At 39.5% G+C, this 27,185-nt stretch overlaps 1 protein-coding gene across 3 annotated transcripts in view; it reads right to left on the bottom strand.

Moving 5' to 3' along the window:
• The window catches only part of LOC125988746 (plexin-A1), a 180,468-nt gene that overhangs the window by 17,808 nt on the left and 135,475 nt on the right, over positions 1 to 27,185 (bottom strand). For 2 of the 3 annotated variants that reach the window (XM_049754359.2, XM_049754360.1), the window contains 11 exons: positions 22,788 to 22,884; positions 19,152 to 19,375; positions 15,979 to 16,130; positions 14,843 to 14,963; positions 14,258 to 14,394; positions 12,657 to 12,824; positions 9,859 to 9,952; positions 9,157 to 9,393; positions 8,240 to 8,383; positions 2,943 to 3,177; positions 1,868 to 2,016 (listed from right to left, as the gene is read on the bottom strand). In XM_049754359.2, the coding sequence (XP_049610316.1) occupies positions 1,868 to 2,016; positions 2,943 to 3,177; positions 8,240 to 8,383; positions 9,157 to 9,393; positions 9,859 to 9,952; positions 12,657 to 12,824; positions 14,258 to 14,394; positions 14,843 to 14,963; positions 15,979 to 16,130; positions 19,152 to 19,375; positions 22,788 to 22,884 (1,758 nt within the window). The remainder of the gene's footprint in view (positions 1 to 1,867; positions 2,017 to 2,942; positions 3,178 to 8,239; positions 8,384 to 9,156; positions 9,394 to 9,858; positions 9,953 to 12,656; positions 12,825 to 14,257; positions 14,395 to 14,842; positions 14,964 to 15,978; positions 16,131 to 19,151; positions 19,376 to 22,787; positions 22,885 to 27,185) is intronic. The other variant, XM_049754361.2, reaches the window with a different exon arrangement.

The raw sequence follows: 27,185 nt of genomic DNA, 5'->3' as shown, positions 1-27,185 counted from the left end.
CTGTATTTCTTATCAAGTCAGTAATTGTAGCTTTCACTTCGAGCAGCCATCACCTCGGGCACGTGGCTCGTATTTGACGTTACTTAAAATTGGTATCTGTGCCGACAGTTGTTATTTGGGCGGAGATTAGTACAAGTGTGGTGGTCTCGTATACATTTTGGAGGAAGTAAAACAAAAAGATGAGCGGAATGTTTAAGATTTGAGCATGACTGGGAATTGAAATTGTAACTGTATTACTAACCGTATTAAATTCACCACAGCTCTATCAATGAAATTATATTTAGACAGATGTAAAACATTTATCTTTGTTGCAACTGTTGCCAGATTTTTTTTACTTATTACATTTGTTTTTTATTGGAATTTTTTTCTCATTTGAAAAGCAGGATGCGATTTGAGACATACCAACACATCAAATTAGGAGATAAATGATTCCAAGTTTAGTTTAGCAGGCCTTTTCTTTCAGTTGTCAATTCAAATGTACTCATTAATACACAATATGTGGACAGCTACAGCATTGGAGTGGAAGACTATAAATTACAATGAATCACCGTTCAATTTTACAATGAGACAGCATTTTTAAACAGACAAGCAAGTTGCCAAATGGTCTGTTTCTGGTGCCGTTTCTCTTAGAAATGCATATTCAATATGGCTAAACACCCACTCGAGCCACTATTTCCAAAGTGATCTGTGGTTATTATAGTTGGACGATGGATAAATACCGTATTTGGTGCTCAGCAGCTAAAGATAAAGCTGCTTTGTTAGCAATTATGTTTTTCCTGGCTTCTTCAAAGTGAAAACAATGCAATGAGGCACAATGCTTTTTACTGCATATTTATGTCTCATTCAATAATTAAGAGGCCCGCATCTGATGACTATTCAAGAGAGAAAAGCGAGTGATGACAGAGTAAGACGATGAAGTGAACTCAATGAATGCGACCGGAGTTCTAAAACCTTTTCACTCTGAGAGCAGCTTTGAGAAAATTAATTTCGCCAAGAGCTTTAGTGCTTTACATGATTGACACAAATACATTAATAAATCAAGTCCTTAAGTCTTTCAACAGCCATGTCAGGCTTCAGCTCGAGGTCATGGTAGGCCTACTTGCGTACATTATCTGTGCTTCCACATATGTATGTTTGTAGATTTGTCTTGCATAGTGAAACTTTTTCTCTATTATCACCGCCGAACCAACAAATAAAAAAAGCGTTTTCATTCACAGTTGATTGGAAAATTGCAACATGTGGCAGTGTTGAGGAAGCAGTACAAGATTTCATATCTTCATCATGCCACTGATTACAAACTCTTGAGTCTATCCACAAAGCATTCCGGTGATGAAGTAATACGTGGATTGGATAGCATGCACCGTTCTATGTTCAGTGAGCTAGTTAGAGTGTACATAATGACTTGATTAATAACGACAGTGTGATTTATCATGCAGATTCACCTCGAATTTTAAAGTGTATACTCTATTTTTTCTCCCCCAATAGTTTTATTGATTTTTCTTTTCTGTCAGATGCTGGCAACCCTTGCTGGCGGCAGTATATGGTGTGCGTATGTCCCATGAGATCCTACTAATGATGAGATTACATATTTGCATTCAAAGAGGAAACTGAATACATTAAGATGAAGTAGACGATATGTGATTAAGATGAACAAATTGTGACTTTTCATCTTCTCTGCCATATACTTATTGGATAATTGCTACTATGCACATCATCTTTAAAAAAAGTGTATTTTATTATGCGTGCAGCGAGCATATTGCTAAATGATGCTAATCAGTTAGTTAGTTAATCTGTGCAGCAGCCAATAATTTGTTTCCATCCCATGTTAGTATGGTTTTATTTGAAGATCAGATGGTGGTGTACTGACCCGTACCTCCATCTCCTTAAGCACAGGGTGGTCCTCAATACCCGGGAACAACACCCTCATGGCGTACGTCCGATAGTCCAAGAAGGGAATTCCGGCTCCATCCAGTTCTTGGGTTAGCTCATGAATATCTGTCTGGAGTTCGGCAAAAGCTTCAGGGTAAAAAAGAAAAAAAAGGAAAACATTGTCAGTAAATTGTCGCAGTGGGTTGTATGCATTTTAAATTTCATAAATGGTAAATTCAATCAATGATTAATGAACAAGTGTAATGCATAAATATTTTGTCTCTGAAGTGGTTTTGTAGTCATTTCATGTGTCATGCATTGACAGTAGTTTGTTACATCTGCTAGATGATGAACGAATTTAAACAGCCATCTGCATTACCTTTGCTTGAATATGGTAATTTATGGTCTGCCTTTGTCATTTCTAATGTGTAACTATTTATTCATGTCTATTCATATGCTACTTGTACATGGTCATGTTGTGATGTCTGCCTCTAATAATGTCTGGCTGATGATTGAACTACACACCCTGTTTGCCCCGCCCCCTCAGCACCCATGTCACCTCTTTTATATGCTTCGCCCACACATAATCTTACATTTCTAAAGGACAGCTGGGAGAGCAGAAGGCAGCATGGGCTCTTTAGGATGTGGGAATAAGTGCACAGACATTTGTTTTCCCATTGCCGCAAATGTTTTGTCTTTTTTGGAACACTTATTCAAGAAGAAGGATCAGCTTAAATGAGATTTTTCAGAGAGGAATGAGTAAAAATAAAGAATACATGTATGTACAATAAGTAAACCCACAGTTATAGCTGTAAGACTACAGCAAGTCCATGCTGTTTATTACTTGTAATCGATAACTTTAGTTCGAGTTGAGTTTTCCATCATTTTTACTTTTATCAGCATTTTCTTTTTACATTATTTTCTATGGGTATTTTTTCCCCCCCTGAAATCTAAAGCGAACATCCCAGAATTTAATGCATCTCACGTTTCACACTACGGTATAATGAATTGATTGAAACTACAAATGAAGACAATTCCACTTTAAGCAAAGCTGTATTGTGTGCTGCCTATACCTTCTTTACATTCCAGTGCCACTCTGGACTCCAAATTGTCCATCTGTAGCTGAAGACGTTTGAGGGTTCGGTCAGCGTCTCTTGACTTTCTCTTATAGGCTATGAGCACAGCGATGATGACTAATAACAGCATACCACCGCCACCTCCAATCCCGATGATGGCAGGCAGTGTCAGCAAACTATCCGAGTAGATTTGAAGAGTACCTGGGGAGTACTCAAACCCACCGGCTCGGATCTAAAAACACACAGAAAGTATTTTTAATGATTGAAATGTTCGCAGAAGTCTAGCCAAATTTCCATGTTATGCTAACTTCTCAGAGCTGAATTTTCAGGGTAATGCTCAAAGGATGATTAGGAGAAAGCATATCGCTCAATATTTACTTTTCCATGGGTGTATTTTATGTTTCTCTTGGGATTCGAATTAATTGAGATTGAAATAAACAGTGCCAGGCACTAGTTCATCTGACAGCAGCAGCTGGTTGAAGGAGAAAAAATGTTGGTCTTAGGAGATCGAAACTTGGTGGTCTGATGAAAGTGAAGTTGTTTGACCCATTTCTAGCTCAAGAATCATGAAATTTTGATCTCCTCTATAGTCATCGTTGACAGGTGCACTTGGGGAGCCTTACATCACTGTAATTACTGAGAACTCTTTTTTCCCAAGAAGGTTTTGATTTTTTTGTTTTGCCTGCAAGGTAGATGCTTCAGGCTGTGGTAGATGAAGACCTCAAAGATGACTTTCGCTGATTTGTTATGATCTCTTGTCTGGAGATATATTAATTAAAAAGCCCATTGTGAACTGTTACGCTATTGACGACAGAATATACCACTGCTTATACATTGGACCATATGTAAAAACCAAAATGATAATGATCCAGAGAATGTAGTTTATTAGTTGCAGAAACATCTCTCCATTTTCTATCATCTGAGCTGTTGAAGGATGAGCTAAGTCCTCCAGCAGCCGGCTTTGGAAGAATGATCAATGTTGCAAACACAATTAATAAATAAACAATGCTATTGATGTGTTTTACACATATGGCTGCAAAAAGTACAAAAAATATTGCAGCCATGTATTCCATGGATAATGTTAAATTTCAACCTGACATTCCTCTCTGTCATTAGCAATAATTTAGATGTTAAGTATGGAGTTGTAAAAAAAACACACACACACATATGCTGCATAAAGCAGAGTAATTAGCTACATTTCTACAAATCTCCCCAAGCAGCCATGGCAATTAAGAAAAGTGAAACACATGTATTTGTTTTAGCACTCAGTAAATATATTTGCATAGGAAGTTTATCTCAGTAAATAAAGACACACAGCGTGGGAATCCATCACATCAAGCGATGCACCAGGGGGGTTGCTACCCGACTCAAATGAATAATGATTACACACTTTGAAGTGAACTTTGATGTAGAATTACACAATGAATAAATAAAAATATACAAATATAAATATAAATATTGAGTGGAAGTAGTCACTGTAAGAATGTGGGCCAGGGTTCAAGTCCTGCGGTTAAAAAAAAAAGTGGACTGATTGCAGGACGAAGGCCCATTCTTGAGCAATATTCATTACTATGGGAAATTTAAGCTCCAAATTTGCACACAATGAAATCCTTTTAGAACTCTTGGAACCATTTAAGGGATGCAAAGTTTTCAAGAGAACACATTTTATATCTTAGATGAGCACAACTGATTTAAAATATCAGCAAATGATGACCACCCAATAAAACTAATTTTCACATCACACAATGTTGTCGCTGTATGAAATGTTGAGCTCAATTTTCAGAGACTACAGTTGAGCGAGCAATTAAGCGTTTGTTGTCCTTTTTTCTACACGTATGCCAAATAAGGGAGCATCCTCGACAAGGGGTGTTAGAGGGAAGTGGAAAGAGAAGACAATGCAATGGGAGTTGAAGCAAGTGAAGTGTCTTCTCACAAAGAAACGTTAAAGTAGCGTTTTATCGTTTCACGATTAAAAGTGGTTGACAATACTGTCCATGCTCAGAAGATACAAGTACCGTGTGAGCGCCGGCATCTCAAAGAAGTTGGTGACACATTTTCAAAGTGAGCGTCTATTTTTACCCTTGTGACAGACTGAAGGACTGATGGAAGAACTAAAAAGCTGTAGGCCAAAACAACAAACGAGTTTCTTCGAAAAACTCGAGGGAGGCGTGCAGCTGCCAACACGCAGCTGAGCGTCAGAGGGGACATGCAATGACTGGCTGACATACCCCATACACACACACACACACACATTGTAGGGCCCTCTCAACACCCATACAAACTGTGTATTTTCTGGACACCCATTGGGGTCCCCTGTATGTAGGTCATTCTACATGGGGAACATCAACAGCTGCGTCCCTCTCTGAAGTATCACATGCGACACATGGATATAAATATGCACTTATAATACATATACATAAGTACTCATGAGTGCACATAAGCACCTGAAACGTTGATGCTTATATGCAAATAAGTGAAGGAGCAGCTTTTTTTGGGGGGTTTGGGCACTGTCAAAAACTGTCAACCTCAACTCAAACCACAACATATTGCATCATTTATTCTATTCAGCATGACATTTTCTGGTTTAATGCAATGGTGTGCCGTGTAACGGTTTTAATAAGTTGTTCTACCTTGAAGCTGGCTGGTTGATGCCATTGAGAGCTATCATGCTGAATTAAACGGATGTGCTGTCACTGAATTCGGAGGCATATTGGCTGTCGCTGCCAGGGAACAAATGTCAAAAAGATAAAGCAAGGCCATCGTGAGAGGACATTGGCTATAAGTTTAAAGAGGATTTTGAGTGGGTGCACTGGAACAAATATTCAGACATACATCCAAATATATTCAGAGCGAGAGCTGTGTCGTCTGCCTGAGGTTGACCTTCTCCAGTGCGAGATGTGGTGATTTTAAAAGTCTGCTGCAGTCAGAGCGAATCAGAGATGTCCCTCTGCAGTCTGGTGACAGTTTGAAACAAGTAGCGCTCAAAGCTTGCTGTGGGCTGCACTTACTAAGCTTGTTTATGTTGGCTTTCTGATACTAAAATGACGAAAGTGGCATTGACATCATTCACACCGTTGGATGCTTGGGGAAAAAATGGTGCATTGGTTTTTGACACAGAAAACACTGTTCAGATTCAACATGAATGTGTGAAAATGATGACATGTTGATTGATAATTCCTCCATCACATCATGTCAGTCAGACTTCCAGGCCACTTGTAGTCTCTGAATGTAAAAACTCTATAGTAGGGAAGAGAGTCTATACCATCATTGATTGGCATCTCACTCACTGCTCAAGCCATTGGCCGAACTACATATCAATCAATAGTGACAGCAACCTGATAGTCAATTCCATCACCCAGTCTTGGGTACTTACCAGTGCTTGTATTAATTATTCTACGCAGTATGTCATTCATTATCACTGAAATGACCCACAGCACCAGGTTACCTTTCCAGTAGGATAGACTATAGCATCTAGTGAAATTGTTTTTGTACATTTCTGAATTCCTTTTCCCAACTTTTTAAAGAACAAACTCTACAAGCAAGGCCAACCTTAAGGGATGCTAAGAGAACAAAATGACAATATACAAAAGACGTTGCTAAGTTGTCTTCTGTCAACCGTTTATACAACATCCTTATTCATGTGGGCAATCTCTCTTGCACCACTGCAGCAGAATTCCTCCACACCCTTGACTGGCTTAGTCACTGTTTCAAACCAGGGTTAGGATTTGAAATTAGGTATAGGGTTTCAAATTAGGGCTTCAAACTAGGGTTAGGATTTGGAATTTGGGTTTAAAATAAAAAAGTAGGGTTTCAAACCGAAGTTAGGGTTTCACAGTAAGGTTTCAAATTGCATTCGGGGTTAGGGTTTCAAATTAGGGTTTCAAACTAGGTTCAACGATTCAAACTGGGGTTTAAAAGTATGGGTAGGGTTATACATTTACTGCATGTTTCAAACTACGGTTAAGGTATCACAAAATAGTTTTAAACTCGGGATAGGGTTTCAAATTCAGGATAGGGTTTCAAAGTAGGGTTTCAAATTAGGGTTAAGGTTTCAAAGTAGGGTTTCAAAGTACTGTGTGGGGCAAGGAGCTTAAAGGGCCAGTTTGCTGGAATCTATCAAAGTGATAAAACGGCAGGCTGGGGTAGAAAGCAAAGCTACAGAATGTGTCAGAGCAATTTGAATAGAAATTCAGGGTTATGCCCATTTCATTCCATCTACCATACTATTGAACACGGACTAAAACTAATACAAATGTTGTAATAACAGAGCGCAGCGAGGGACTTGACAACAAGCAGCACCTGCAGCAAAGAATTGCTGATGCGTGCACTGTTGATGATGTGAGTACGGTTCACTGAAAAGAAAAAAAAAGAAAAATTCTTCACCTGCGTGAACAAAGGTTCATTCAATGAGACATGTCACACACTTCAGCCCTAACAGATTAAACTCAACATTAAATGTGTACAGCGGCACCGTGGCACTTTTCTCCTTGCAAGACCAAGTGAAAAGTTATTTTGTCTGTGAAAACACAAGACTTCAACAAGGCCGACGTGATGCTCATCAACAGGCGAGGAGAGAACCTGTGAAGTTAAACATATTAATTAAGCATTAACAGCCACCTTGGTGTGCAAGCTCAATGAAGCGTAACCTGGATCTGTCAGAGGAAAGCCACAAGGGTTTAGTCCCATAATTCAACAGCAAGGAAGGTTAGAGTCAAATTATTTGCTGAGATTGTCAGATGGGAATATTTCCAAACGCATAAACATGAATGAGGTCACTTTTAACATACCTTACCTCAAGCAGGTGTCACAGAGAAGAACAGCGATGAAGTAATAGAGGACACTAAAGTATGGTACAATGTAGAGATTTTGCACAAAATGTAGTGAACTTGTTGTCTCTGATACGAGCCCCATCTGACGTAAATCATTAGAATAGTCGATATTTACAAGTAAGAATAAATAAATAAATAAATAAATAAATAAAGGAATCCTGTAAACTGCGACTTTAAAAAAACAGAACCAGCCAAGAGTTCCTGCGAGTATACCCGCTTTTTGTTCAGCTAAACAGATCCAGATTTAATGCTAAATCATTTTGTGATTATATTGACTCAAGATCATTATTATTTCAGCATAGAAAATAAAAGAACATTACAGTACTGTAATTGTTTTAAAAATCAAACCCAAAGGTTCCAGGAAAGTGGACGGAAGACATGAAAACCCGTTTTTTCAACATTCTGTATTTTTTCTTTGGCCACACAAAAATGCATATTTACGTTATTCTTGAAAGTTGCACTGACCGTGACTTTATGTTGTCCAGTGAGGTTGGGCCACTCGCACAGTAATTGGCTCTCAGACAAGGTAAGAACGCAAGGGGTTTCTCCGATGAGCACCGTATAGTTCAGACGACTGTTACCCGGGGCTGCTGGGATCAGGTTGCGACCCTAAATGAAAGCAAAGACAACTACATTGAGGATAAAAAACAGCCAATTGCAGTCATGAACATCAGTCAGACCATTTGACTAATCACAGGCAACATATAAACCAATTCAAACGCACAGTGAGCACGATTTGGGGTCTTCAATGAACCTAACAAGGACTATCCACTATTTTCGTGTTCCCATCACCAAATGAAACATTAGGGCTTTAGTTTCGCACCACTTCTATGAACACAACACGAGTGGGCTGAGAAGTCTCACTTATTTCTTGTTTAAAATTTGCACTCTGATAGAAGGAGGGAAGTGAGCTATGTGAAACAGACAAACTGGAGGAAGATGATTGCAAAACAACATGAAACTTGGCAACTTCAGGAAAGTAAGTGAAGAGATATATAAAAGAAATATGTGGGAGTTAAGAGAAGTGAGTGAGAGGTGATGGCTTCTGTGTCTCTTGTTGCGTTGGCAGTGCGACACAAAGACACTACCCCCCCTTTGTAATTCGATTGTCCCTGCAGGAGACCATAACCCACTTCACAACTTTGTAAACATCCAGGAAAACACTCACATGCACACACTTATGCACGCACATGCATCATTAAAAAAAACAACCTAGATCTATCTACTACTCTGCAATGCAAAATGACATGCACATTTAAATATGTGCATCAAAAACTAAGACAACCAAATTAAAGCCAAATTAATTACAACGGCTGAGTGCATGTGACTGAAAAAAAAAAACAGTAAGCAAAAAGGGCAAACATAAGCATTGCATTCCTGACCTTAAGTATCAGCGGCGATGTCGGTTTAAGCTCCATTATGCCAGATGAACTGAGGGGTTCAAACACTGGGTCCGGATAGTAGCTGAAAGTCTCATTGACCACTACCAAGGAGTTCACATTGTCCATGTAAAATCCAATCTCATCGGGACCGGTGCCGGTTTCGGAAAAGCCCAGCTCAGAGTCTGCCACAGATGGAGCGAGGCAGACCATGATTGAGTTGTTGTATACTGTGCAGTTCTGTAAATGAAAGCATGAGGATACAAAAGGTTAAGTGAGTCGAACCATGATAACATTGCTGTTCGGTCCATTTCTTTGTGACAGTCGCGTGGCTCACTGACCTTTGAAATTTGGTCAGAGGTTTAGACAGAAGTGGACAAGCAATCAACACACTTTCTGTCACTTTAAGCAAAAGACGTTGGAGAATGATGTTTGTGCTATGAGAATCTTACGGATTGTGTACGTTTCAATTGTAATTCCGAGTTCAAACTTTTGTTAGAATGTAGGATAAAGTCAATAATTGCAGCCACATAGACTTGTTCATTTTCAACATTCACAGTATATTCAAAGTAGCTTCCCTTGTTATGCAGCAAAGCAGTAACCATCCCATTGCTGCTAATCTTTTAAATAAATATCTAAAAAGAAAAATACTAAAATGGTCAACTCTAAAGAGTGAGAGTTTGTGTGTGTCCAAATAATACTTACATGAAAAGACTCTGCCTGCCCATACTTGGCCCTTATCTTTGGTTCCTGGATTGTCGCAAGATTGGTCCCACTCACTGTCAGAAGAGTTCCACCACTGCAGAGAAGAAAAACGTCAATTATACCTCAGCAGCAAGAACAACCTCAAATACAACGGATTATTACGCTGAAAAGAAATTAGGCTTTTGAGTTCTTCCCCCTTTTTAGTTACATATAACAGATTCCACGTTTTCAGTTTAGCACTATGAGATCTCACACTGCTGTAATTTTCTTCCTCTACTCCTCCTCATTACGTTTGTGTGCGTATACTGTAGGTACGTGCATATATGTGAAGAATAAATCATAATAGACAATATTGTTGTCTATATTGTTGCATACTAGGTGTGATGTATTTCCATACATTTTAAACTGTTTCCACTAAGATTGTTTTGGAGTAAAAATCATGGAGCATGTCCCATTATTGATTGAGTTTGCTAAATGATCCAGTCCTCCACCGGCGGTTGCCTTGGCTGTAATTCATCTGCTTTACAAACTATACACTCACTTGCATCCATCACTTATGTCTCTACACTCAATTATAATTGATAATGCATTCAGCTGCTCCATTGGCACTGCCACTACGGATGACTCGATCAAATAGAAGCTACTGACGTTGCATTTAATTCAAGTGTAGAAAGTAAATGGACACTTCCTGATAGCACCAACACATTCCATGAGTTTCTCTGGTATGAGACTATATGAGACTTTTCTAACCTCCACCATTAGCTTGGTCTCTTTTTTGGATCCCAGATGAGCACTTGTCATTGACTCATTTTAAGTGCTTTGCCTTCATCCAAATTGATCGTCATAGGACTTGTACAATGATGATGCCCTAATACTCCCTTTAAATGCCTTCCCTCACTTACCACCGCTTGAGTTAAAGTGCCAATTCTCTGATGGCACGCAAAGGCAGACAATGAGGCCGAGATGATCAAGTGAGATTTCACGTCTAATCATCTCGTCATACTTTCTGTTTGAGCTGAGGTGTGACGGTGACATTGTCAGTAACATGCCAGATAAATGAAAGTGTTTTGTAATTTTCTACCTTCAGGTTAATGTAGGTGTTTTTTTTTCTTGTGCTGTCTTCAGTTTCACAGACAATTAAACATTTTGTTTTAATGTTTTTCCTGATTTTCTCCATGAGTAGTTTAATATAATTTTATCAATATTTGTATCTCTTCCAAAAATAAAAACAAGCTAAATTTGACTCTCCTGTTGGATATTTTCAAATCCGAAGCAACAAGAAGTTCAACAAATATGTCCGATGATAATACACAATTAATATGGCGAAGCAACAAGAAGCTTAATAAATACTAGGTTTAATGATATTACCCAATTAATGTGCCGGCTCTTTAGAAAGAGAGCCTCAATAAGATTACACCTTTATTCTCTTCATTTAATAAGAATTATATAATGACACAGTAAATAAACAAATTTTATTATTCTTATATAATAATAATATATATAATATGATGTGCATGTTAACCCAGCCCTTGTCTTAACCCTTAGATGCTCAAGTGACTGTACCCTACGCACTTCATGCATCTAAGGGTTAAAACTCGAGTCAGGGTTTCAAACTCGCGTTTAGGGTTAGAGTTTCAAACTAGGGTTTCAAACTAGGGTGAGGGTTTCAAATTAGGGTAAGGGTTTCAAACTAGGGTTTCAAACTAGTATTAGGGTTTCAAACTAGGGTTTCAAACTGGGGTGAGGGTTTCAAACTAGGGTTAGGGTTTCAATCTAGGGTTTTGAACTAGGGATTCAAACTTGGGTTAGGGTTTCAAACTAGGGTTAGGGATTCAAACTAGGGTTTAAAACTAGAGTTAGGGTTTCAAACGGGTTTCAAACCAGGGTTAGGGTTTCAAACCAGGGTTTCAAATTAGCGTTAGGGTTTTAAACTAGGGTTAAGTTTTTTACTGTGCTCTTCAGGTAATGCTTTACTCATGTTCAACGTGGCATATTGAGTATATCTTTATTTAATTACTAGTTGACATGCACTGCAGTAGTCCATTATATAAAGTTGTGCAATAAGAATTTGCTGAGGTGGAAACTTAGAAACTTGATTGTCGTTAGCCGACTCTTTAATTAACACTCAGAGTAAAGGCATGAATGGCCAATTGACTATGACAACCCCACTCTCTAACATTGATCTCTTTCAGAGTAAAAACTGACTTCACCATGATGAAAAATCTCTGAAGGCACCAGCAATTTATCTCTGTCTGAAGCCAGTGTCAGCTCTGATTTGGAATTTACATCTGGCCCTGTCCAGATATAACAGGCAGAAAGATTCCCTGACTTTGAAAATTTATGTAGCTACTTGGTCAATACAAAACTAAAAAAAATCTAATTTTAACACTCTACTAAAGTGATAATGTAACCTGTAGTCAATATTAATGGCAAGGATTGAATTAAGAGATAAGATTTGCTGTTCGTTAAGCTAATTTGAGACCATTTACTGCTTCTAGGTGTGAATACAAGTTTGAATAGCTGTCTGTCTCTAAGCAACTTAACCATTCAATTTGTTCAAGTGCTCACACTATGACTGTATCACTGCCATCTTGGTGGGAAAGGGTAAAAACTGTCAAAGCCTAACTTCATGTTTTTCTTTATAATTGTGTTGTCGAGCTATTGCAACAATTGGATGAAATGAAAACCAATCTAGTGCGTAATGCTTTTTCCCGGCAGTCTTTGCTTGCCTTGTTGCTTTGTGTGATACTGTAGCTGAATAAAATGTAGTCAATTGATTCCATGAAACAAAAGTTTACCTGGCAATGCTCCAGTCCGGTTCAATCCTCAGCACAGTGGGGTCTTCGGTATAATTAAACTTGACCTCTGGATTTCTGAGCTCAGCGTCATCTATGTCTACCAAGACAGGCGTACTTCCTGGAGCCAGGCCAGCTGGTGTTATGCATACTATTTCATGGGCGTTCCTCCTGGATGGACAAACAACATTTTCTGTTTGGACTGTTATATGTACAAAGGTTGATGGACAATTCCCACCCAAAAAGTACAATTTACATTCTAGGAGTTAATCAAATACCGAACAATTTACATGACTGTCCTTAGAGTATAATCATTAATTGTAATACTTAAAAGTAAAAGTCAGTTTTAGCTTGGAGGTCATAGGCAACACCAAACTCTTAGTTCCTTCCCAGGGGGTTCTATGTGGGTCAAACTGCATTCAATTTTGTCGTCAGTAAGTGAAGAGCATGTTGAATTAAAGTGAGGTAAAAATATTCAATGTCAATGCCTTCAAAAAGTATTGGAAATATGTGAACATAATAAGCTAAAATGTACTAATGAGGGCAGAACAGCGTATATCCGTTCTACTATGGGTCCATATTGAATTGCTGCAGCTATACATGAATGATGCAGACGGCTAAAGTGTTAAGTGTGTGGACTGTGGATGGTTGATAACTATTTATGTTGTTAACATGAGTGCTGAGTTCTGTCAAGCTAACATAATCAAATATATATTTGGTACAGCTACGTCTAGGCTGCTTTTCTAGGACATGACTACACAACAGTAATGCGGTATGGACATGCATCTGTCTATGTATGTTTTCAATTTCAGTGAGTTGACTCTCAGTCACCGTCATTGAAATGAGGCTGGTGTACATACCTTGGTGATGCAAGTTGTGGAATTTGTATTCCTGTTTTTCTATTTCTAAGACCCTCCCGCTCCCCATTTACCTTTGTGGCGAAATAATATATAATGTCCTTGTCGTCTTGTCACCATAGCAACCCCTTTTAAAAGCGTACATCAGCAACCTTGACAAGATGCTACAAACTCGGTGGCACAGTTCAGGTCTGACAGATAAAGACGGAGTTGCAGTGAAGTGGAATCAACTGGATTTACTGTGAGGGGGCTGCGACAGAAATGACTGCAGCAACATCAAAGCTAATACACAGTAGTTGCTTCAACACAGATTAGCAGCCAGGGGCTAATCCCCACGTTTGACATGCATGCCACTGTTGTGATAGCCAGGAATGTTCTTCTTGCCTGAGATTAAGAAAAAACCTACGTGAGTTCAGGGCAAGTGCTGCTGTGTTCCTGTGAAGAATACTTGTGCATGCACATATGACATACACCTGAAAGAACTGACAGCAAAGGTACACAGGCATGGCTCATCCTTCATGGTGCTGATACTGCTGTTTCTCACACATGAACAACTACTTAAACAGATGTGTTGGCTGTTACATTCTTTCTGCTCTCTTCCCAGGCTTTCCAAATCTATCGTCTCCAGTGAGCTTTTCTTGGGTCAACAAATGTTAAAATCACTTTTGTTGAACATCAAACAGGGAAACATTTGTTGCAAAGAAGCAAAAATGTCTGTATCGTTGTAAGTGACAGATATAGTCTTACTTTTTAAAGTGGCAGGGTTGTGGTCCAATGCTGACAGAGACAGAGCTGCCTGCATTGAGGTAGCTCCCCTCTATGGTAACACGGGTGCCCCCAGATATCGGGCCTTGAGAAGGCTGGATGCCGGTAAAGAATGGTGTCTGGAGAAGAGACACGTAACAAACAAACACAGATTTTTTTTTTTTTTTTTAGATCTAGAAAATTTATTTTAACAAGAAAATAAAACAATAAAAAAATCAACACATCATTCCTCCACTACATTGATCAGGTGTGCCCCACCACCAGACTGTGGACCGGTATGACACTGGAGGTTATTTGGTGCATAGATGTAAAGAGTAACCAAAAAAGAAAAACAACCTAAAAAGCTACTGCCACTTGTGCTTCTATTGAAATGCTCAATTTGGAAAAAGTACACATATAGACCTACAAAAAGAGAGACAAAACAAATGAGTTTGGAGAGCTTCTTCAAAAAGAGGAACAGGCTGAGACATAAGAAGATTAATGAAGGTTTAAAGGGTTAAGGTTTAATGACAATTAATAATGGTGTTCATGGTAAAGCCGTCTCAATGTCTATTGTGCGGTTCTTACCACAAATGTGAATGGCCTCGGGGAAAGGGCCCTGTAGTCATTTACACAGTTTCTCACACACACTTCCACCTGAGCCTCTTGTACTCTGTATCCTGTTGCATCATTCAGCAGACACACGATTCTGTTGGTGGAGGGATAATAGCAAGAGGGAGAAAGAGCTCACAGTGAAAATAAGAATCAAGATTTACACATTTGTATACACAATAAAGAGCCGATCGCATTATATCACTGTACCAAAACACTTGATATAGTAAATTACTTCTGCAATGTTTGAGCATGTGTGCACAAAGAAAATCAAACTGTGCGACTGAAGGGACAATAAGACAAAAACATACTGTGTATGTGAAGAGGTGGCAGAATGTCAAGATATGGAGATTAACTCAAGTGTGTGTTCTATTCAAATTGAAACGCGCTCTGCTATCTCCACATGCTTTCTCAACTAACTGTACCATCGAGAGATGGTTTGATTTGCCTGAACTCAATTCCTCAACCGTGCAGGACCCTGCAGAGGAGTAAATGTCAGGATAAAAGGATGGCAAAGTAAGGGGAAGCACATATGTAGGGAGTAATGGAGAGGAACAACAGATGGACTCCTATTATCGTCACACACAAAAATCGGGTGTATCGCATAGCATATGTCCCGGTCTGGTCAACTAATAAATTGTTATGAATTGAAGGGGGAATTGTAGGCTTTATATTGTCCAATTTTACATTATGCAGGTTTTAAAAACATAGATCATTCTAAATCAAGGATCAGGGAAGCACAGTTAGATACAGACATTTTTAGCACATCTGCCTTGTGGTGTCTGGGTTCAAGGCCTTCCAATGTGGAGTCTGCATCCGGCTCATGGTTGTTTGGAACACATTCGCAAAACATGCTGAAAACCCCTAATTGCTAATAGGAGCAAATGTGAGTATGAATGGTTGTTTGTGTATTTGTATCCTCTGATTTCCTGGAGACCAGGTCTGCATATAGTAGTTTAGGATAGCGCTCCAGCCCTGCAGGTATATCTATACAGATGAATCCATTAGGAAAATGCAATGACTTATGACAAATTCAAAATTAAGCCTCGACAAATACACCTTCAAGATTGTACCTGAATACATACATTGTAGGGATCTATCCTCCAATTTACCTCTCGGCACTCAGGTATTCTGTCTCGATGGGGACGCAGGGCACCTTGCCTAACCTGACACCCATCTGTATGTCTCTGAAGTGTAGACCCAGGTTTTCTCCGAGGATGGTCACCCTGGTTCCCCCTTGGCGGGGTCCTGTGTCAGGAAACAACTGCAGAAAGAGAGAGAGCGAGAGAGAGAGAGCGAGAGAGAGATTAACTCATTGTATTTCATTCTCATCTCTTAATTCAGTGTTAAAATATTCCAATTAGTCTCCAATTATGCCTGTAAGATAACCTTTCAAGTAATTCACCCAAAGCCACACATATTAAGCACACTCGAGACTGACCAATCGATCCCAAGCACACACACCATAAATGATGAAGATGCTATTTGTTATATACAATAACAAAAGGCAGGATATCATTTATTTATCCTATTATTTATCATTTACGGCTGCCGTGCCTATTCCAACGTGCATATTTGTGAACAATGAGAATGCGATCTGGTTCCTTTTTGGTCCTTCTTTTCCAAAGTGATTTCCAATGTCTATGCTTGTCACATTTCACCATCTCCATTAGTTGCTGTATTTGGGTGATTTTCTGACACTAGGGAATCAGCTCCCCCTGCTCATTTGCAGAAGGTTGTTGGCTTTTGCTCTTTATTAGTCAGATGTTTAATTTTGCTCATCTGGAAGGCTGCCACCCCACCTTCTCATCATTACTGGATTAGGGATGTTATGTACAATCTCAAATTGAAAAAGATCAGATGCACCATTATTGGATCCATCAACAAATTCCAAGAAACCTGGGACTCTCTAATAACATACCATGTGGACAATTTACCTGGTCTGGAACTGTGAAATGGAATTGTCACCTGTCCTTTGATTATCTTTACAATCGCCATTAGGTGCACCTTATGTTTTTTTTTTTTTTTTTTTAGGTCTCTGTATTGATTATCTAAGTCAGTTTCGATGTGTTGTTGTTTTATACTGTTTATTTGTGTGTATTATTAGTATATGTCAATTGAAAACTACAAATACATTTTGCAAAAAAGAAAAGAAGATGCTATTAATAAAACTCTCAACTTAATAATAGAGAGACAAAACAAGTCTATGACATACAACGCAAAACAAAACCAAAGTGACATCTCAGGGCTTCAGTGAAAGTTATTATGAAGCCTCGGTCTACATGGTCGGGCTGTAGTGGGATAACACTCGGTGATGCTTCCTGAAACCATAATGTGATTTATCACGCCAGATTATGATGCGTAACGGGGACAGGTGTGGCGTGACAAAACAAATAGAATGACGGATGCATGGTGGTTATCGCCAACACATACACACTTTAAACCAGGAGCATGTTTACACATGCCTCATCCTTAACAAGCATCAAAATGTAATTATGTGTTATCTGTACATTGTCTTGTATGCCACTCTTTCTTGGCAGAACAGACTGCAGACTGGCGATGCAAATTTTGGCACAGACAAATGGCAGATAATGTGGCAGAAGTGAAATTAAGTATGAATTTACTTTGTCTCAAACATCACGTTTATAATGTATCCTTTTAAAATGCTACCAGTTTTAAGAAATAAACGGAATAAACACATTATTACTTTATACACTATAGATCGGTGATAAAAGCTTACAGCCGAGGTCAAAGTGACATTTCCAGAGGAATTGACCACCATGAAAAAGAACATGTATAGGACAAGCACACGACTCATTGCTTGATTTGCATATTTGAGTCTTACATTATATGTAAACAATCAGAACATATACCTGTCATCATTAGATGACTGTCTGTCATTCATCGTAGACATAAAAATCACATGAGATAATATAAAACATTGACAGTATTTTACAGTACTACTTCTTGAACAAAGGTTTTCATAAGAAACAATACATCAAGAAAATATTTACTACTCCCTTAGCAAAAGGTCTGTTACTTTTTGCTGTCATAACTCTTCAAGGCATTTATCGCCCCTAGTTTCACTCTACTTGCACTATTACGAGCAAATAAAAACACATTACTCTTGCTTCATGGAATCACGGGTACTCTTCAGCCAAAGCCGTCATCATATGCAGCTTGTATGCTGAGGATGCAGTCTATGCTCAATAACCAGAACATAAAAGCATCCTGACGGTGCAAAAAAGAGGTGAAGGCGGTGGACGAATGACAAGACAGCAAGCCCCCAAACAAAGCCGGGTAGTACACTTACACTTCAGTACCTACACACTGTACCTTACCTATACCTACGCCACCAGTGTACTTACCTAAAATAAATTATAAAAAAATAAGCCTATTGTCATTTCCATCCCTTGGGTGCCCTGAGCTTGTTAAAAGGGATTTAGATCTTATCAGTACATTCTACATTGAGTACAATGCACAGTATAATTCAATTGTAATTTTAGCAAGTGGACACAACGATAGTACATTGCCGTGCGCTTTTTCTTTACATCTAGGACAGATACCTCTCTATCCTCTCTTTCGTAACCCATTGTACTTTTCTTCTGATTCTGTTCTTCTATTCTATTAAAACACAGATGATTCAACCAATCAACAGACAGGGGTGTTTTTAGCTCCTTATTGCTGTACTGTGACTGGAATGCCAAGTAAATAGACAAAAAAATGCGGCATACCATTCCAAAAAGGAAGAATATTGTAAACAAAAATCACAATCAAAGAAACATCAACCGGTCTTTCCCTTGGCAGTGCCATTTTGACGTAACACTGAGTAATGATACATCTTCTGTTCCAAGGGCAAAGCCAAGGAGCTAACATGCACTTGTTTTAATAGCAACAAGTTAAAACAGAACAGTTTTCATTCTTCTGTGAAGGACACCAAAAGGAGTTTTTGTAACCTAAGGGCTTCACCAAAGAGAGATGATGCAATGGCCTATCAATGTTGCCCAGCCTTGGATCTCTGCAGGTAACCATACACCCTTCAAACGATGGAGATGGGATTAAGATGGAGCACTGAATGAGCCTGTCTTTTATGTCTTTCAATGAGTTTTTTTATTCCTATTACGTATATACTGAATGAAGGGCCACACAAGTTTAGGCAATTCAAAATGCTGCACTCTGTATAGGTCTCAAGAGGATTTAGTACGTAAGAAATGCAAAAAAAGTGCATGACTTTTTTTCAAGGTTTTGAATTTGTCGTCATATCCTTTGCATATTTATATTTTACCTTCGTGATCTTGGGGTGGGTACACCGGCTGTTTCCTGATGCAGCGTGCATCCAGCCTCCTCCATCAACCAACTGCAGGGGGAGGTGGGAATTGAAGCCAATAGTACATTCCTGCCGTAGAGAGCACTTCTTTTCCTGGACACACCAGCCACACTCGAACCGGGGGTCTGCCTTCAGACACATGCCACAGCTGTCTCGCAGTGCCCTGCACTTATACAGGTGGGCTGGATAGCAAAACAGAGTGAAAGACAAACATTACAAATAACAGTTATTAAGAGATACATTTCCATTTCGTCGTGTGCTGTAAATCACGCTTTAAAAAAAATCGTTACATTCATCAAATACTACTTCAGATTGTTGGTCATTAGTAAAGTATCTTGCCTAATAGTCTAACTCAGCAAACAGATGTTTCTTGTGCCTGCTTTCATACAAGACTGTTTTGTTTCAAATTCACTTTTAGACACTTTGAAGTTTTACTTTGGTAACTTAGAGTCAGTAAAAGTCAATTATCCAAGGAATTTGCTTTTCGATAGAGGGCAGGAGGGTGTTGCTGGAAGGCACACAAAATAAATAATGAAAATAATCATCATCATAATAATAATATATATTTTTTTATGTATATCTGGTTTTTGATGAGCAGGATAACTAGTTTACAGTTATTGACGAGTAAAATGGATTTGTTAATCTCTGGCATCTAAAACAATGACGTACTTCCAGTTTGGTCACATAGAACATTGCAAATAGATTTGTTCAATGAAAGAACATTTTTAAATTTGACAAAAAAAACCAACAACAACATAACTTCATTGATAAGTGATGACAGAAAATTATTTGTGATTGATCATTAATTGAAACAGATAATTGGACTCTCAATTGCATTGATTTGTTACATCCATCAGTCATTCAGTTACTGTTAGGCAACGGTCTCATCACAAGACGTTTCCAATCCTTGTTTCATCAGTAAAGTACTGGTTGTTGTAGGGTTTATTTTAAATTAATTTAGGGTTGTTGAATGATTAGTTTAAAACATTCAGTGGTAAGAACAATTCTGAATTATCCAGTTACACGAGATGGTGTGAATAAATATATTTAATGCTTATCTATATAAATTTAATGTTAATCACGCCTAAAGCAGTTGTGATGATGAAAGTAAATTAATTGTTTTTAACGAGAAAGTTAAATTGGTTATTTATTGAGTAAAAATGTATTCCATTAACTCCTTTGTGTGTGCGCGTGTGTGTGTGCGTGCGTGCGTGCGTGCGTGCGTGCATGTGTGTGTGTGTGCGAATAAGTGAGTGAGTGAGTGAGTGAGCTAATTATATTGGATACAAACACACTATTAAATTGAACATTTTGTGGTGTTTTAAAAACGCATTGAAAAAGGAAAGAAAAAGTGGCCCTGAGCATAGAAGAAAGTCATCCTTCCTTCCCCGTCTGTTCCTCGCAAACAGTGCAAGACTTCAAAGTGAGCTCTTTTTGAATCCATCTGCCTCAGCCTTGGCCTTAGCACACCCTAATCTGATTAGCAATGGTTTATCTTAAAAGTAGCATAACACTAATTAATCTGAAGCAAATGAATGATTTAATTAACATCTCCACTTCACACTAGGGCAAAGCTGGGCAAGCGCCATAATGCTCCTCCTTAAATGGATAATACAATAATGCGGGTTGGATGTTGAAAGAGAAAGAGAGGGAATGGAATGGTGAGGGATTAATGGAGGATGGGTAGAAAAAAGGAGGAGACAAGGAGGAGAAAGTCTTTATGCAAGCTTTGTGCGATCAAGGACAATTATTTAATGTTTTTTTTTCGACAGGTTTATGTAATGATAATGAGGGAATTTGATTTCCAAGAAGCCCGACTACATAAGTACTGTGTGACAATTTTGTACATGTCATAGTCCTACAAAAGTCTTGGCAAAGCAGTTTTGTGAAGTTTAACATGTGGCTGATAGTGTAGAAATTGTCACTATTCATTTAGTTACAGTGGCACGGTGGAGCTCTGGTTAGCGTGCCACTTCACAGTTCAGAGATGTGGGGTTCAGTTCTGGCTCCACCCTTCCTGTGGGGAATTTGCATGTTCTCCCTGTGCTTGCGTGGCAGTCCAAAGACATGCATGGTAGGCTGGTTGGCCACTCCAAATTGTCCGTTTGTGTGATTGTGAGTGTGAATGGTTGTTGCTCTCTGTGTGCTCCGCGATTGGCTGGCAACCAGTTCAGGGTGTCTATCTCCTACCGCCCGTAGTCGGCTGGGGTAGGCTCCAGCATGCCTGTGAACCTCGTCAGAAGAAACGGTTTTGGAAAATAGATGGATGGATGGAATTATTGACGAGCACATGTCCGATTCAAGACTTTAAACCGATTAAGATTTGACAACAGAAGCAAACCTCGGAGGAGCATGTTTTCAATGAAATTGTGCAGGCAGAATAATTAGGTTGTAACCTCTAAGCAACTCATTTGCAAATTATCTGGAAGACGAACTGCATGTTTGACTTCTCTCAGAAGTGGGTCAGACACAACGCATAGTGGGCACTTTTTCATCTAAAAATAGAAAATGAATAGTGACTAGAAGAAGGAAATGACAGGAAAAAGCAACAGAAATGTTTGTAAACCTGAATCTGTATGCAAATTTTAAACAAATTTCCGTGGGACACACTTGAGAGGTCGACTTATGTTATCTTGTGTAATGGGACGTCGGAATTCATTAGTCTCCCCAGCTCAATATATTACACTTGAGAAAAAATTCTGAATGCATAATTGTTTTCCACTCCATGCGCAGAGTCATTAAAATAATAAATGTCATCTTCGTGTGTTACTTTTCCTTTTCCTTTCTCAACTCCTTTATCCTCATCTTCCCCGTCTGCCATTGCACAGCATATTCATTAAGTTGCTGTCCACCCATCATGCTCACCCATCGTTTGTTCTACTATTCACAGGTTTCTTCATTTGTAGATCTGTCTATGTCACATATATCTGGTTAAATGTGTTGTTGTTCTTTGTCTTCTTCCAAACCGCTTATCCTCACGAGAGTGCGCTAGCCTAGTGGTCTTGGGGAAGTAAGCAGGGCACACCCTGAACTGATTGTCATCATTATCATATTCATTCACTCTCACAATCACACGAATGTGTGAGGAAACTGAGGCACGCGGAGGAAACCCACGCAGGCACGGAGAGAACATGCAAACTCCATGAGGGGCTAGTCAAAAGTCCTGACTAAACAACCATTTACTTTTTCTTTGAAGTTGGTTAAGGAAGCTGCCATACCAACAACTTAACAAGATCTTGAAGAGTGACTACAAAAAGTTAATTACCATTCTGCGAAAGTTCCTTGTGAGTCAATACTTGAAAAGCTGATGAATACAGAATCAAAAAAACTTCATGCACTACACTTTATCATTTCAATTTCTTGTAAGGATGTTAAAATATGAACATACAAATAGGGAATTCTTTTTTTAATCACGCTGTATTATATAAAGTGAATATCTGTGGATTACCCAACCGTTATAAAACAAAATAACTACCATGGAAATTTGCAAAGAACAATTCAACATCAGTTTAAGAGTCACTTACCTGCCATTGTTTCTCACCAAATCACAAAAAACAAATCACACAAATTTCAATAAAAAAAATGCAGTTTTACCTTGGATATTGAAAGGATTGTCGATGACAAAATTTCCATTCCAAAGCACAGAAAGGTCAACTGGGAGGTCACTGATATCACCGCCTTCGTAGTCATACTAAGAAACAGAAAAGATAAAAACAGAGTGAGTCACCTAAACAGGTGAATAAAAAAAAACTAATTCCATTGTGATTCATCCTGGCTTGTTCATCCAGCATGACCATGCAGAGTGACCAAAATAGTATACACTCTCACACGCACGCACGCACGCACGCACGCACGCACGCACGCACGCACGCACGCACGCACGCACGCACGCACGCACGCACGCACGCACGCACGCACGCACGCACGCACACACACACACAAGGAAATGACAGAAGGGGTTTAGCTGGATGGGCATGTGCGACTGTCATGGGAATTGGAGGAAAGGGCCATAGACAACAGCAAAATGATAGAAGAGGAAAAAGAAGGTGAGGACAAGACTCAAACAGTGGTAAACGTGTGAGATATATTCACTCACACGATACAGCGGCCGCATGAGAGAGGAGTGAGAGATGCAATAGGGAGGGAAATTGCAAAGTGAAATTGGCATTTTCCATTTGCTCACTGACACACTTGATTTGGTAGACCGAACTTGACCACCTCAAATGTGCGTGCGTGCGGTGGGGCTTGTAGCACATTTATGATGCAGACTAAAAGTGTCTCTCCTCCAGCACACTCTATCTGCCTTTGTGCCCATATCCTCTTTAACCTTATCCAGTGGAGACCCTCATCCAGGACACTCACACGAGGCGGGATGCTTTTATTAGCATTGCCACAATGTCCCACTAGTTAAATACTTGCCTAAATACTGACAGCCAGCAGTGAAACAATAGGACCCTCTGAGGCCAGGCCCCCATTAAACTTTAAGGGGTTTCACTTGTCTGCTGTCACCAAAACACTGGGTGGACTTGTTCTCCAGTCGGCTCCTGCCCATCCCGGCGACCCGCCACATCATGCTTTATTCATACGGTCACATGCTTTAAAATGCCAACACAGACCACACCGTGACACCCTCTCACACGGCCGCAATCACCCAAGGTCTAATCGGCTTTCTCGAGGGTACTTATGAAGATAAAAATAGGCATACAAGGAAGTAAAAGCAAATTTATGATGTGCAGGTTTGCATTAAAGCTGATGATAATAATTAATGTACAATAGATTGGCACAACTTGAACACAATCTGTTCAAAGTGGCTCTTCACCCTTCATTCATTCCATCTTATTAATATTCATTAAATCATGCCTGGTTGTAACTGAACTTTTTCAATATGTTGAAATAAAGTGGGGGAAAAGTTTGTAATGGCACTTATGTATCATGCACTTAGCATATGTAATTGTCATGTAAGAGAAGAAACAGCTAAAATGTTGTAAACTGTGAGATTCCACTGTACTTGTAAAACAGGTTGCAAGCTGATGCATATGTTTGTCTTATTTAATTTCACATCTTAAAAACACATTATTCAAAATGCGATATTTTTCAATATTTATAACAAAGATAAGTCTTCTTGATGTACCCAATAAATGCTCAATGATGCTGCTCTACTTACTAAAATTGGACTCACTTTTAGAAAATATTGATAGAAAAAGCATGTTTCATTTTAAAAGGGGATTTTCTTCGCATTCTTGTTTGAACAAGAAGGGATGACTGTTTTATATATATATATATATATATATATATATATATATATATATATATATATATATATATATATATATATATATAGTCACACTCACAATTATGTTAGTTTTTTTAACATTATTGTTTCCATTTGTAGTCAGTCATCACTATAAAACCTATTATCAACTTAGCCTCTCTACGCCGCTATCCGCAGGTCACTGCCTTGACGTGGTTAAGCTTTGATCTCGAGTGTCGGTGTCAATTCTGTTAAAAGTTTTCGAGTGGCGGAACCCAGCAAGGCAAAAGTTGCAGTTCTGAACCCCGTCCCTCCCAAATGAAAGCCCCCTCTGCCCGCCAGTATGTCCTTCCTCCACTCCCCTGAGTCCCCAGTGCTGCTGGAGATGAGTAATCAAACTCATTACTGGAGCCTCTGGCCAGCGCCTGCATGTCACTACATGTAATTAATCTACCTGAGCCAACATATACAGTAGCCAGGCTCCTGAGGGAAAAGACTCGAGGAGAGCGGGTTGGTGGGAAAGAAATGTGGCGAAATGTGAGGCAAGCTTAGGGACGGCTCCAGAGCAAATTATTGCGGAATACGAATTAGGCAGAGAGGACATTAAAACGATGAGGACGGTAACAAAGGACAAAAACATGGAAAACGGGTACAAAGTGAACAACGACCACTGGGACTGTCCCAAAAAGTGTGAAGTGTTTAAAGGCAGAGGAAGCAAAGTATAGTAGAGAGACGAGTAGTCATTTAGAGGTGACAGGAGGACTGGGAAGGAGGAGGCAGGAGAGGTTACGTTGGGACACCCAAAGTACGAGGTGAGCAGAAAGCATTCGCCGGCCTCATTACAGTAACACTGCAAGTTGGCTCGGGTTCATTCGTTATCTGCTCCTGCACTCGTTTACTTTCCCGCGACATGAATCGTCTCTATGGATTGCATGTCTCTGCAGAATGTGGGGATAGATATTGTGTGTATTTTTGTGTGCGTGCATGTGTGTGTATATCTGGTCGATTACGAAGAACTGCAGATTTTTACCAAGGCTGCCTGTGTGATGAGGAGGGTAAAAGAAAAAAAACTGAGTTTGTGTGCATGCTCAGGTTGCCCTCACGTAATTAGTCATCTTGGCAGATACCTAGAGAGTATGTTAGAAATAGACTTCAAGTAGTGTTTGTGTCTCTTTACTTCACAGGGACTTTTTGCCTCTTTAATTTGACAGTTAAAACTTACTGAGATTTTGTTATAAATATGGCATTTTGTATCTGCAATCATGCCATTTGTTCATGATTTAGCTTTGCATAATTAGTTTAGTTTAGTTTAGTTTATTGTTTAGCACATATTATTATAGCAATAACAGTGCAAAGGAGGGAGACGATATTGCATAATATCCCTGTAGGTCATTTAATGCAATGACAGATTATAATGACTTGATTAGTAGATTTGTATATTATATTGAAGATTATTTAAATTTTATTTATTTATTTATTTATTTATTTATTTATTTATTTATTTATTTTCAAGTTCAAAGAGTTACAATGCGAATCTGAAATGATCAATTCATAGTGAGTTTGGTTTTTAATTTACTTTAGAGAATCGGTCCTTTTTGCGTTTATTTTTTTTAATTATTAATTTTGCACCATGAGTATAGACTGTAAACAGGTTAAAATGCATTTCTGTTTTTATTTAATAGTTTTTACAAATAACAGTAGATAACTGTTTTTTGCACATGTATGGTGGTTGAGAATGTTAAAATATTACTTTAAAAACATCTCTACAATTATTAAAGGCTTCATGATGGTGACAGTTTGACACTAACAGATCCACAAAATCAATCCGTGTCTAAATACACACTGTATACATTCAGTATAAGTGTCACTGTAATGCATCTTCTAGTTCCTCATTTCACCCGAAAAAAAATGTGATTTCTCATTGTTCTCCATATCCATTGCATGAAGTAGATGTTATGCTCTTAGAAATGCATATTGCTCAGGCTTCCATAAATGTTTTTTGATAAATGAACTGCGAGCACCCCTCCGTGAGTCGTCACCTTAACGTGGTGGAGGGGTTTGCGTGCCCTATGATCCTAGGAGCCATGTTGTCTGGGGCTTCATGCCCCTGGTAGGGTCACCAATAGCAAAAGGGTCCTAGGTGAGGGGCCAGACAAAGCACGGCTCACAAAACCCCTTACGACGATTAAGAAAATTGGATGTAGTTTTCCCTCGCCCGGATGCGGGTCACCGCCCCCCTCTGGAGCCAGGCCTGGAGGTGGGGCTCGAAGGCAAACGCCTGGTGGCCGGGCTTTCGCCCATGGGGCCCGGCCGGGCATAGCCCGAAAACAAAACGTGGGTCCCCCTTCCCATTGGCTCACCACCTGTGGGAGGGGCCAAAGGGGTCAGGTGCAAAGTGAGCTGGCGGCGGCCAAAGGCGGGGGACCTTGGTGGTCCGATCCCAGGCTGCAGAGGCTGGCTCTAGGGACATGGAATGTCACCTCTCTGGCTGGAAAGGAGCCCGAGCTGGTGTGTGAGGCAGAAAAGTTCCGACTAGACATAGTCGGACTTGCCTCCACACATAGTTTGGGCTCTGGTACAAGCCCTCTCAAGAGGGGCTGGACTCTCTTCCACTCTGGAGGTGCCAACGGTGAGAGGCGTCGAGGTGGTGTGGGCATGCTTATTGCCCCCCGGCTGCACATTGGGGTTCACCCCGGTGAACGAGAGGGTAGCCTCCCTTCGCCTTCGGGTGGGGGGGACGG

Source organism: Syngnathus scovelli, chromosome 2 (assembly GCF_024217435.2).
Source record: "Syngnathus scovelli strain Florida chromosome 2, RoL_Ssco_1.2, whole genome shotgun sequence".
Taxonomy (NCBI): Eukaryota; Metazoa; Chordata; class Actinopteri; order Syngnathiformes; family Syngnathidae; genus Syngnathus; species Syngnathus scovelli.
This window is presented reverse-complemented; position numbering and strand designations above follow the sequence as displayed.